The 13,378-nt window shown below is 41.2% G+C and overlaps 1 protein-coding gene across 5 annotated transcripts in view; it reads left to right on the top strand.

Annotated features, from left to right (window-relative positions):
• Window positions 1-13,378, top strand: part of LOC124606762 — a 180,753-nt gene that overhangs the window by 27,227 nt on the left and 140,148 nt on the right. For all 5 annotated transcript variants that reach the window (XR_006978721.1, XM_047138815.1, XM_047138816.1 and 2 more), the window contains exons 2-3: window positions 1,683-1,913; window positions 10,147-10,431. Coding sequence is in view for 4 of the 5 variants with exons in the window: in XM_047138815.1 (XP_046994771.1) it covers window positions 1,683-1,913; window positions 10,147-10,431 (516 nt within the window). In the remaining variant the exon portion in view is untranslated. The remainder of the gene's footprint in view (window positions 1-1,682; window positions 1,914-10,146; window positions 10,432-13,378) is intronic.

Below are 13,378 nucleotides of genomic sequence, written 5' to 3'. Positions count from 1 at the left end.
GGAGTGTTCTACATGGCGCTGAAACATGGACTATGACGAAGAAAGACAGAGAAAGGCTGGAGGCTTTTGAGATATGGACATGGCGGAGGATGGAAAGAATAAGTTGGATGGACAGAGTAAAAAATGAAGAGGTACTGAGAAGAATGGGAGAGAAAAGACAGTTACTAGATGTGATAAAGAGAAGAAAAAGAAATTGGATTGGGCATATATTAAGAAAGAATGACGGACTGATAAAAACAGCGAGGAAGGAAGAGATTCCAGATACTGGATGACATTATGGACGGTACAACATACAGCAGCCTTAAGAAGGAAGCAATGGATCACAGAAAATGGAGAGGCAAAGGACCTGCTAATATAGGAGATAACTGATGATGATGATATTGGATATCACACTCCGTCACGCTAAATAAGTAATGACCGCCCACCCTCCTCTCGCCCTCTGAATAATCCAGTTGCTATTATTACCCAACTTTTTCTTCTTTTTGCTCATTCTTTGTCTTAGCGCTCATCTTAATACCAACATACCCAAGACCGTCAGTGCCACTACCTGTTGTGGCTCCTTTTTCAGTCCGAACACAAGTTAATGCAGCTCTTCAAGCTAGTGCACCGTGAACATGCCTCAGTAATGCATAAAAAACTACAACCTACTTACCATAGCCTTGGTCTCCCTCTACAATTTTTACGCTTTCACTTTTCTCATAACTATATTGACGAGTCCTTAAAACCTCACGATGTGTCCTATCAAGTAGTTATACTATCTGCCAAAGTACTTTTCAACGTTCTTCTGTAGCACCACATTTCAAAAGCTTTATTCTCTTCATTTCAGCACTGATTATCGCTTTTGTTTCACTTCTGTAAAAAGCCACATTCCACAATAATACCTTAAAAAGACTCTTTTTAACACTCAAGTTTCATTACATGTCGATATATTTCACTTAATCGGAATAGCATCTTTCGCGATTGCCATTCTGCATTGTTCATTGCCTTGTGGACAATTATCTATTTTTAACAGTGTCTCATTTCCTAATATAATTTCCTGAGCATTGCAAAATTTTATTCGAGTACTATTTATTTTGTTTTACTTTTGATGATATTTGTTTTGTTACCTCTTTTGAATACACTCCCTATTCTGTTAAACAGAACTTCTTATTCCCTTGCGTCTAGGATAGAATTATAAAGACATCGGTCAACGTGATTGTGTTTGTTTTCGATGAAGTGTAATTGATGTTCTGGACCCCTCCTTAGAATCGTTTACTGTTTCGTCAACATACAGATTTAGCAACAACCTTATTTCACTCCTTTCGCAATTACTGATGCCCATTCATTTTCTTCGAGTCTAATAATTGTATCATGTTTTCTGTAGAAGTCACAGAAAACCTTTCGATCTCTCTATTATACCTCTGATATATTCAGAAGTTCATAAAGTGTACTCCAGTCTACGTTGTCGAAGGCTTTTTGTTTAAACAACAAACCTACTAACTAAGATTTAAGTAGAGACAGCCTTATAGTTACTACCTGTAACTATGTACTTTTGCCCCAACCGGTCGTAAACTCTAGTTTGTAAAAACCTTGTCTTCAGCATGTTCTTGCAGCTCGTAAACTATGGTATTTGAATATGTCGTAAATGAAGTACCCGATACGAGTATACAGTCTGCTAAAGTTGGACTCTTGTATGCTTGCAGGAAAAGAGATGGCAACTGCCACGGAAGTGACGCCCGTACTTGACGTCACCGCTACTGGCGAGTCTGGTAAAGCATTGCGTGCCGAAGCGAGACTGGCGGAACGACAGCACCCCTCTGCTGAAGCACTGAACCTGAAGAAACTCACAGAATGGTGCAAGCATCGGAAGCATATAGACAACAAACTGGTTCGAGTATATTTATCAGATATCTGCAGCAACTTGGGTAAAACAGGTACGCAGATTGCATACGAGTTTAATCCTTCTACATCTTCATCTATTCCCCGGAAGGCATTGTACAGGGCATGGAGAACGGTGCATCCTAACAGAAATATTTGTTGTTTTTTTTCCATTTCTACTTCATTCGAGTATTGATTCTGTACGTGGCCCAATCTCTTATATTCGCCCAAACGGTCCACCCCGGATTCGCACAGGTGCCACTAATGAGGGAAACTCCCCATCGCATCCCTCTCAGATTTAGTGATAATATGACCCAGTGGAAAGCCCGTCAAAAATTGAACACTGATCAAGCATGTAAACAGGAAGACGGTGTACTGGACTATGAAAATGAAGCAAAATAGAAACAGTGAAGGTTGGAACAAGAAGTGCTACAAAGAGCACCTCGAAACAACAACAACAGCGTCGTGGGTATGTGGTCATGGTGTGGGACTGCCAAGCGGGTGAGCCGTGTTAAAAACTCCCTTGCCTCATTTTTTTCGCCGCATTATGAACTGTCCGTCCAGTCATTGAACTGCTTTTTCTCTTCCTGTAGTCTTGGCAGGTGTAATACACTACTGGCCGTTAAAATTGCTACACCAAGAAGAAATGCAGATGATAAACGGGTATTCATTGGACAAATATATTATACTAGAACTGACATTTGATTTCATTTTTACGCAATTTGGGTGCATAGATCCTGAGAAATCAGTACCCAGAACAACCGCCTCTGGCCGTAATAACAGCCTTGATACGCCTGCGCATTGAGTCAAACAGAGCTTGGATGGTGTGTGCAGGTACGGCTGCACACGCAGCTTCAACATGATACCACAGTTCATCAAGAGTAGTGACTGGCGTATTGTGACGAGCCAGTTGCCCGGCCACCATTGACTAGACGTTTTCAATTGGTGAGAGGTCTGGAGAATGTGCTGGCCAGGGCAGCCGTCGAACATTTTCTGTATCCACAAAGGCCCGTACACGACCTACAACTTGCAGTCGTACATTATCCTGCTGAAACGTAGGGTTTCGCAGGGATCGAATGAAGGGTAGAACCACGTGTCGGCGCACATCTAAAATGTAACGTCCACTGTTCAAAGTGCCGTCAATGCGAACAAGAGGTGACCGAGACGTGTAACCAATGGCACGCCATACCATTACGCCGTGTGATACGTCAGTATTGCGATGACGAATACACGCTTCCAATGTGCGTTCACCACGGTATCGCCAAACACGGATTCGACCATCATGATACAGAACCTGGATTCATGAGAAAAAATGACGTTTTGCCATTCGTGCACCCAGGTTCGTCGTTGAGTACACCATCGTAGGCGCTCCTGTCTGTGATGCAGCGTCAAGGCGTCAAGGGTAACCGCAGCAATGGTCTCCGAGCTGATAGTCCATGCTGCTGCAAACGTCGTCGAAATATTCGTGCAGATATCTGTTGTCTTGCAAATGTCCCCATCTGTTGACTCAGTGATCGAGACGTGGCTGCACGATCCGTTACGGTCTTGCGGATAAGATGCCTGTCATCTCGACTGTTAGTGGTACGAGGCCGTTGGGATCCAGCATGGCGTTCCATATTACCCTCCTGAACTCACCAACTCCATATTCTGCTAACAGTCATTGGATCTCGACCAACGCGAGCAGCAATGTCGCGATATGATAAACCGCAATCGCGATAGGCTACAATCCGAACTTTATCAAAGTCGGAAACGTAATGGTACACATTTCTCCTCCTTACACGGGGCATCACAACAACGTTTTACCACGCAACGCCAGTCAACTGCCGTTTGTGTATGAGAAATCAGTTGGAAACTTTCCTCAAGTCAGCACGTTGTAGGTGTCGCCACCGGCGCCAACCTTATGTGAATGCTCTGAAAAGCTAATCATTTGCATATCACAGCATCTTCCTCCTGTCGGTTACATTTCGCATCTGTTACACATCATCTTCGTGGTGTAGCAATTTTAATGACCAGTAGTATCATTCATTGGTTATGGAGTATGAGTCATGTGTTAACAATACGTTACCGTCACAAGGAAATGTGGAAAATAGTGAGAGCAGACAAGATACCACATAGACGTGTCACAGAAATGAAAACAATATATAAACGTATGTGAACTACAACGTATGTTGTAACAAAGGAAATCAAGAGTTAAAACTTCCAGAACGGAACGCAATTTCAAACCCGTTAAAACATGTCGTTTCGACACCACAGAAAACCATGTGATTGTGAAACTGTTGCATTCATTTGTTGCAGTTTGTGTTGCAAATGGTTTGTTATCGTCATTTCCTTGGGAGTGATCACATTAACATTGATACGAACACCTATATCGGGCACGGAGGTATATCTCACTCACTTACCGTCCCCAAAATTAAGTGCGTCGATAAGAGATTCCTATTATGTGACATACGCACTGACATTAACACTGTGTAAGACACAACTGACGTGTTTTTCGGTGGAGGATTCCGTTGACTTCTCTCCTTGTCATCAAGAGTTTTGTGGTTCGCACTCGAAAACATCTTCCTTTCGCTGCCAATAGAGTAGTAGTGCAGAACCAAGTCATTACAGCTTCCTATACTGCAACCTGTTGTTCCAAACGGACGTTACACCACGACACAGACACAAATTTGAATGGAGCAGACAGCGAAATAAAAGAAAAAGAAATTGGCACAGCTCATCCGTACCGCGCTCCACCACTGTAGCCCTTTAACCACGGCACCATTTCTTTTACCGACTGCTCTACATTGTATTTCTTATTGTTGGACCTTTCACTGTTTCTATTTCGCTTTCTTTTTCACATTCCAGTAGATATGTTTTGATTGAGTTCTTTACGGTCTGTCCACTGGGCCATCTTACCACAAAATGTGAGAGGAGTGCGATAGGGAATTTCCCTTGTGAAAATATACGGTGATGCAACGTGTCTACGTAGCCGTAATATTGTTTACGGGACACTGTGTAGAGTTATAATTGAAAATCAGAAAACAGCGTCAAGTAACAGAATATCATCAAATTCAGATAAATTAAACTGTTTAAGCAGCACACACTACTTTCTGGCTGGGACTGACCGAATGCAAAATCCTAAAAATGTTACCCGTGCATCATAGGCGCTGCGCTTCGTGGCTGCTCATTTGTCGGCGCGGCGTTCGCGTTTGTTTGTCGCGAGTTTCAAAATCCTTAAACCTCCCTCGTGAATGAGAGTACTTATAAGTTAAAATTTTATCTAAACCTCTACAATGGTTCCTGAGTTTAACAGAAAAAAGATGTGATGGAGTTTAATTTATAAATGCAGCAGAACTCCTATAAGTCGAACCCCGTTGTTGAGGTTCTGTGTAATTCAAGTTGGTCGTAAGAAAGTTAAGATTTTAGGTAAAACTTGAGTAAAAACTCGTTTTTATACAAACATCAAAAGAACATTTGCATCAGCCCGGTTCCCAGAACTCATGAAGATAGACGTTTACTGTGGATATTGTATCACAGACACAGTCCCTTTGACTGTTCAGAGACGTCACTAAACCCGACCAAAGATGAGCACCGCCTACTAGACTGAGGGGGTCCGACAGCCCATCAGTTCCAGTCATTCCACCAGGAAGGAGATACACGCCTCGTGTTGTCTGTAGTTCAACCATGCCTAGACGGTCAATACAGCGGTTCGATCGCGTCTGCATTGTCACTTTGTGCCAGGAAGGGCTCTCAACAAGGGAAGTGTCCAGGCGTCTCGGAGTGTACCACAGTGATGCTGTTCGGACTTGGAGGAGATTCAGAGAGACAGGAAAGGCACGAACTGTCGATGACATGCCTCGATCAGGCTGCCCAAGGGCTACTACTGCAGTGGATTACCGTTACCTACGGATTATGGCTCGGAGGAACGCCACCATGTTGTATAATGCTTTTCATCCAGCCACAGGAGTGCAGCAATGTGGATATTCCCTGCTGTTTTGGGGTGGCATTACGTGGGGCCGACGTACGCCGCTGGTGGTCAACGAAGGCGCCGTAACGGCTGTACGATACGGGAATGCCATTGTCCGATCGATAGTGCAACCACATCGGCAGCATATTGGCGACGCATTCGTCTTCATGGACGACACCTCGCGCCCTCATCGCACACATCTTGTGGATGACTTCTTTCAGGATAATTACATCGCTCGACTAGAGTGGCCAGCATGTTCTCCAGACATGGACCCTATCGAACATGCCTGGGATAGATTGAAAAGGGCTGTGTATGAACGACGTAACCTACCAACCTCTCTGAGGAATCTACACCGAATCGCCGTTGAGGAATGGGACAATCTGGACCATCAGCGCCTTGATGAACTTATGGATAGTATGCCATGACGAATACAGGAATGCATAAGTGCAAGAGGACGTGCTACTGGGTATTAGTGGTACCGGCGTGTACAGCAGTCTGGACCACCAGCCCTGAAGGTCTCACTGTATGGTGGTACAACATGCAATGTGTGGTTGTCATGAGGAATAAGGGCGGAAATGATGTTTACGTTGATCTCTGTTCCAATTCTCTGTACAGGTTCCAGAACTCTCGGAACCGACATGATGCAAACCTTTTTTTGATGTGTGTACGTTATCTGCGTGTTCGTTTTACGCACTTTCGAACTTGTTACATTTTGAACTTTATTACAAATTTTCCAAGTGCGATACAGGTGAAACTGTCCCAGTTAGGCTTTTCGTTCAAAATGCACAGAAATAACCATGGTCTCAGACTGTTAGTGGATTCCCATTACGGAACCACAGATATATTAACTTTCGAGGAGTGCTCTTGCTCTTTCTTTGTCGACCATTGACTAATTGGGAGGGCCTGACAATCAGTTACACAGTTCTCATTGTAACTCCTATTGCTGTGCGTATTCAGCAATAGTGGTCGTTAGAATGCGGTACGCCTAAGTAACAAAACGGAACGCATTTTACAACATTGGCTGACGATTGTTGTTTGCTCTGTAGTTGGTTGTCTAGTAAAAACTGTACGATAAAAGACGTAATTTACTGGATAACTGATTGATTCATGGTCTGAAATAAAGGAGGAGACACTAAATGTGTGCTCATATATGTACGGATAACGCAGGTATGTAATATACTACTCTTTCTTAAATTTTTTAATCATCATTGTGCTCATTAAACATTTATTCGCGGTTTACCCATTGATTTAGTGATTTTCCATATTATCTGAATTTTTTGTAATTCGGGCTAGCCTCAGCCCTAATTAGCTCGAATTACAGGACCTTTACTGCACATTGCCCCTCAAAATTGACAGAAACTCGAAACATTTTCGTAAACGCTAATGGGGCATGTTTTTGTACAGATTTATCGCAAACGCCCTCTGATTCTAAAAAATCTGCTTTTAAGTTGCGCAAGATGTCGCAAAAATTATTGCTTTGTTTGTTTTTACGATAATTACCACTGTGGTTCTTGTTTATAATTATTATATGTATAAAAATTGAATGTGTCCAAATCGACTTTGTTACTATGATTAAAAAGGCAATGTTTTTTCCTCATATACTTCACAATGAAAAATGGAAAACCCACCGCCATGAATTGTGTTGTTGGACAAAAAGAACATAATTTTTATTCAATAATGTAACTAATTTGTTAAAGATAACGTAGGTTTGGGAAACTTTCTGAATAACTGGTGGAATAACCAAAGAAAATGAAATAGAAGAAGAAAAAGTTCCACAGGAGGAATCGAACACGAGACCTCTGGCATAAGAATCCGAGCCCTAAACACCGAGGCCAGACGGCGGTTCCGCAGGTTACCTGCATTTTATACTCATACAGCACCTAAGAAACATCGGAGCAATTTTTCCCTTCCCGGGTAGTCCGTCCTAATATTTTACCCACGTGAGGTGTTAGGGGTCATCTTTCACCACACAAAATTGCGGACAAATCCCCGATCCCACGGTCGTGCCGTCTCCTTCTTAGCTGCTTCGGATCACGTTCGGATCTCGTGAAATGGTTTTAAACGGTCCCTAGTGGGTTTACCTGTACACGAGGGCAAACCCGAAAGTCACGCTGCGTGAGCACGTTCGATGGTGATGCAGCCAAACACTGTCCTTAGGGAAGGGTTGAGACTCCCCAGAGTGTCAGTGCTGTGATAGATTCTGAAGAACGGCTTCCTGTTGCTCATAGCACTGCGAACTGCCATTGCTGAAGGCGAAATGTGTGGGAATCAACGCCACAGGGAAAGTGGTGGTTACATTGACGCCCTTTGACCTAACACACTGCGGCCTTTTCGAGCCATTTCTTAGCGGCAACATGTCTGGAATGTTTATCTCGGTCGTTAATAAGAAAAGCACATGTTTTCAATTTTTCCTACCGAGGTGGTGACCTCAACGGCAGAGGCGTCAAGACAAGGGTAGAAATGTGGGTAGAACGGGTTGTGACGACCTTCCGATCATGTGACATGTCCACGGTGTCTTTGGGTGGAATTGTGGTGCAACATGGTGATAATGTGACATCATTAATCAACCCTACACATCACACGAAATTCCGAGGTCTGGCCTTTTTTCCCGCATTTGTTGATACCTGGCTGTTTTAAGTGTCGGCGAGCCAGAGGTTGTCGCCGCAAAGCACCGTGCTCTTGCACCATTACAGAGCAAGATTGTCCGTAAAGCCAAATTTCAGTCTTAACCCTCGCAATGGGTGAGAATTACGGGGTTTCGGAAAAGTGACCCTATAATTTTGTTTCTTAGTGTAGCTAGTGCGAATTATAGTAGCGCTAGTTTCGTAACTGTGTTAACATATTGCCATTTTTATGCAAAGCGTGTATAAATATATTATAAACAAGGTAGATGCGGCTTATGATGTCATGCATCGTGTGGATGATTTTGTGTATCATCAACATCGACAAGTGCAATGAATATGGATGATACGATACTCTATGGTATTCTGCGGTTTGAATTCACTCTATTTTTCTTTTTTAGCAGTTGCATTGATTTGATTTTTGTAAGTGATACTGACAATATTATACAAATATATAATGCATTGTTCAAACTACAACTTCTCCCGGATAATTATTTTGTTCAAATGGCACAAGAATTCCACCTGACGTAGTGTAATAATGTTGACTGTAAGCTGTGTTCATATCACTAAAATTACAGATCGTACATCAAAGCTTTTATAATTTTTGTCTTCGATGGACTTAATTATTCTTAGCAAATTGATCATGAAAGGGAACCTCAGAATGCCACGCGCACACAACACTGACGTATGGTACCAGAAATATTTTTCTCCGTGATTCGTGCCTAGTTTAATTTTGGCCACATACATCAGCAATGAAATCTTGTTCAACAATAAATACCATCAGCACTGTTCTTAGAAAATGCTGTCTGGTTCGATTAATTTTTTCTTTTATAAATAGAGTTTGGTACTACCGGTGCACATTTATTTCTTACACATCGGAATATTGAAAGTTTGCAGTTTCAAGTAATTTAAATTTGCCGCTGTAATAAAAGTTAAGATGGAGGCCAAAAAAAGACAGAGGATTTCTTTTTTAATTAAGATTTTCATTTTCCCAGTAAATAATTTAAATCATTTAAATTGATGCCACCAATAAAAAAATTATTAAATTGTTTTCAAAATTAGATTAACACAAACCCATGCTATTTTCAACTAGAAGTACAGACGAAGTTGCTATATAATCGCAACTAACAATGGCTGCGCTTCTTGTAGCTATGATAAAACAATTAATATAAAATTATAATTAAAACAGGAAGCGAATTTTCAATAATTAATCATAAATAGTTTTAACGCATTTGGCTCTATTTGTTTTTACCAGCAAATGAATATAAAAGTACAATAATTTTATATTAAATGTTTTTCATTTAACAGACCTCAAATCGATTCGCGTCTTGAATCGACGATGTACATCAGAAGAAGATGACAAAAGGGTACAAAACAAAAGAAAAGAATGATATAGATTAACAAAGAATGTGAGACAAATATTGTCTCTGTTTTACATAATTATCATCTTTTTGAGAATTAGCTACATAATTGAATGAATATTATCAACACGTTCATATTCCACTCGTAATAAAAGAAATATATATATCGTGGATGTTATAATGGGCGACACGTGATAGGTTTGTGATTCCCTACACCAGGCAGTTCAAGGTCATGGTAAGCTGGAGTTGCTATTTATAGATAGCATTTACATTTAACATATGTCTGAGACGCTCATTTCAAGTGTTTCCAGCTGTACTTTGTTCTCGTTGGCACACTTAATTTCCGCACATTTCTCTACAGCGCCCACAACTCTACCTGCCAAATCATTTGGACCCCTCACGGCAGTACCCGTAACGACAGATACTACAACTGATCCCACGACTGAAGCAGAAGCGGACGTAACGTCGAAAGGAGCCTACGCTTCGCAGCCAGCAGTAAGCGGCGTGGAGCCAAAGATGGGCGGGGCGTCCAATTATTCTCACATAGACCTTACCATAGAAATATGCCAGAACCTGCACATATTAGATATTCCACAGCCAACAAGACGTGTGATGGGTATCTTCTGCAGACTTCAATATCGTACAGGTAAGTGCTTTCTGTGTTGCGCGTTAACCGAAGAATGACGCCAAACATACAAGTCTCTGCAAAACCATAGTTTCTGTAGACAGAGCCAATTAATCTTAGAGTTATGTGTGTGTGTGGAGGTACGTCCCGTTACAAAATAACTGGTTCTAGATTAATGAAAGGAACATTTCAGTAATGGTTGTTGTCTCCTATGTTTTGGTCGCTACTGCAACCTTGTCTGAAACACTTGTACCATTCGACCAATCCTACGACATCAAGTGGCTTCAACATGACTCAAGTTGTGTGTTAAGCGACTCTTTATTTGGTGTGGAATCAAATCGAAAGGAACATTTAAGAAAATTCGAGAACTGATTACTTACTGGCTGACTAAAACGAAAGTCGTAATATCCTCTCTTTAGGGTACAGTTTCTTTTCTACATATTTACTTTATTTGGTGGTCAAGTGAAGGTGGAGAGAGTTACACCCAGAAATGTGGTGATCTGGAATTATGTATTCAATAATACATCATTAACATCTGACAATTAAACATCAAAATTTGGTTTGGAAATTATTATTATTCTCTTGTCAGAAAAATACATATAACGCAGTTTATACAATTGTTTACAGATAAACACTGTTTATATAACCTTTGACCTGAATTTGGCTACTTCCAGGTTTGCACTGCTAGAAACATTTGTGCAACTGGTTTAGCTGTCGTGGAGGGCATCAAGTTTACAATCCAGTAAATCGCTAGAATACGCTCATACTACAATGCCTAATCTCTATAACAGAGTTTTTAGTTAAATAGAAGTATCTGCATATTTCATTTTCGCGCCAGTCGTGTTTTATCCTGCTTTTTCACCAGCGTGGTGTACGTTAATATTCAGAGAAACTTGATTCTCATGCGTGTCTGCGAGAATTGTGAGAGATTAATTGTCTTTTCCTTCTTATCCTAACGATTGACTCCGCAAATAAAGGCAATTCCTATATCTTTACTGAGTCAGTGCGTTAGTGCGCCTGTTGCATGATGTGTAATATTACTCATTGATTTTGAGTTTTTTTTCAGTCTTGCAAAAGCATTATCGTTGAGGTGGTTGTTCTTGTTGTCTTCAGCCCTAAGACTGGTTTGATGCAGCTCTCCATGCCACTCTATCTTGTGCAACCTTCTTCATCTCCCAGTACATACTGCAACCTACATCCTTCTGAATCTGTTTAGGGTACTCATCTCTTGATCTCCCTCTACAATTTTTACCCTCCACGCTGCCATCCAATACTATATTTGTGATCTCTTGATGCCTCAGAATGTGCCGCACCTACTGATCCCGTCTCCTAAGCAAGTTTTGCCACAAATTCCTTCCCAGTCCTCTTCAGTACCTCCTCATTAGTTACGTGATCTACCCATCTAATCTTCAGCATTCTTCTGTAGCACCACATTTCGAAAGCTTCTATTCTCTTCTTCTCTAAACTATTTATCGTCCACGTTTCACTTCCATACATGGCTACACTCCATACAAATACTTTCAGAAACGACTTCCTGACACTTAAATCTATACTCGATGTTAACAAATTCCTCCTCTTCAGAAACGCTTTCTTTGCGATTGACAGTCTGCATTTTATATCTCTCTACTACGACCATCATCAGTTATTTTGCTCCCCAGATAGCAAAACACATTTACTACTTTACGCCTCTCATTTCCTAATCTAATTCCCGCAACATCACCCGATTTAATTCGACTACATTCCATTATCCTCGTTTTGCTTCTGTTGACGTTCATCTTAGATCCTCCTTTCAAGAGACTGTCCGCTCCGTTCAACTGCTCTTCCAAGTCCTTTGATGTCTCTGACAGAATTACAATGTCATCGGCGAACCTCAAAGTCTTTAATTCTTCTCCATGGATTTTAATTCCTACTCCAAATTTTTCTTTTGTTTCCATTACTGCATACTCAATATACAGATTGAATAACATCGGGGACAGATTACAACCCTGTCTCACTCCCTTCCCAACCACTGCTTCCCTTTCATGTTCCTCGACTCTTATACCTGCCATCTGGTATCTGTACAAATTGTAAGTAGCCTATCGCTCCCTGTATTTTACCCCTGCCACCTTCAGAATTAGAGTATTCCAGTCAACATTGTCGAAACCTTTCTCTAAGTTTACAAATGCTAGAAACGTAGGTTTGCCTTTCCTTAATATTTCTTCGAAGGTAAGTCGTAGGGTCAGTATTGCCTCCCGTGTTCCAATATTTCTACGGAATCCAAACTGAACTTCCCCGAGGTCGGCTTCTACCAGTTTTTCCATTAGTCTGTAAAGAATTCGTGTTAGTATTTTGAAGCCGTGGCTTAATAAACTTATAGTTCCTTAATTTTCCCATCTGTCAACACCTGCTTTGTTTGGGATTGGAATTATTATATTCTTCTTGAAGTCTGAGGGTGTTTCGTCTGTCTCATACATCTTGCTCAATAGATGGTAGAGGTTTGTTAGGCATGGCTCTCCCAAGGCTGTCAGTAGTTCTAATGGAATGTTGTGTACTACCGGGGCCTTGTTTCGACTTAGGCCTTTCAGTGCTGTGTCAAGCTCTTCACGCAGTATCATATTTCCCATTTCATCTTCATCTCCATCCTCTTCCATTTCCAATAATATTGTCCTCAATAACATCGCCCTTGTATAGATCCTCTATATACTCCTTCCACCTTTCTGCTTTTCGTTCTTTGCTTAGAACTGGGTTTCCATCTGACCTCTTGATAATCATGCAAGTGCAAGTGGTTCTCTTTTCTTCAAGGGTCTCTTTAATTTTCTTGTTGGCAGTATCTATTTTACTCCTAGTCTTCTAGCCATCCCTTCTTAGCTATTTTGCATTTCCTGTCGATCTCATTTATGAGACGATTGTATTCCTTTTTGCCTGCTTCATTTAATGCATTTTTATATTTTCGCCTTTCATCAATCAAATTCAATATCTCTTCTGTTAC

Source organism: Schistocerca americana, chromosome 3 (assembly GCF_021461395.2).
Source record: "Schistocerca americana isolate TAMUIC-IGC-003095 chromosome 3, iqSchAmer2.1, whole genome shotgun sequence".
Lineage (NCBI taxonomy): Eukaryota > Metazoa > Arthropoda > Insecta > Orthoptera > Acrididae > Schistocerca > Schistocerca americana.
This window is presented reverse-complemented; position numbering and strand designations above follow the sequence as displayed.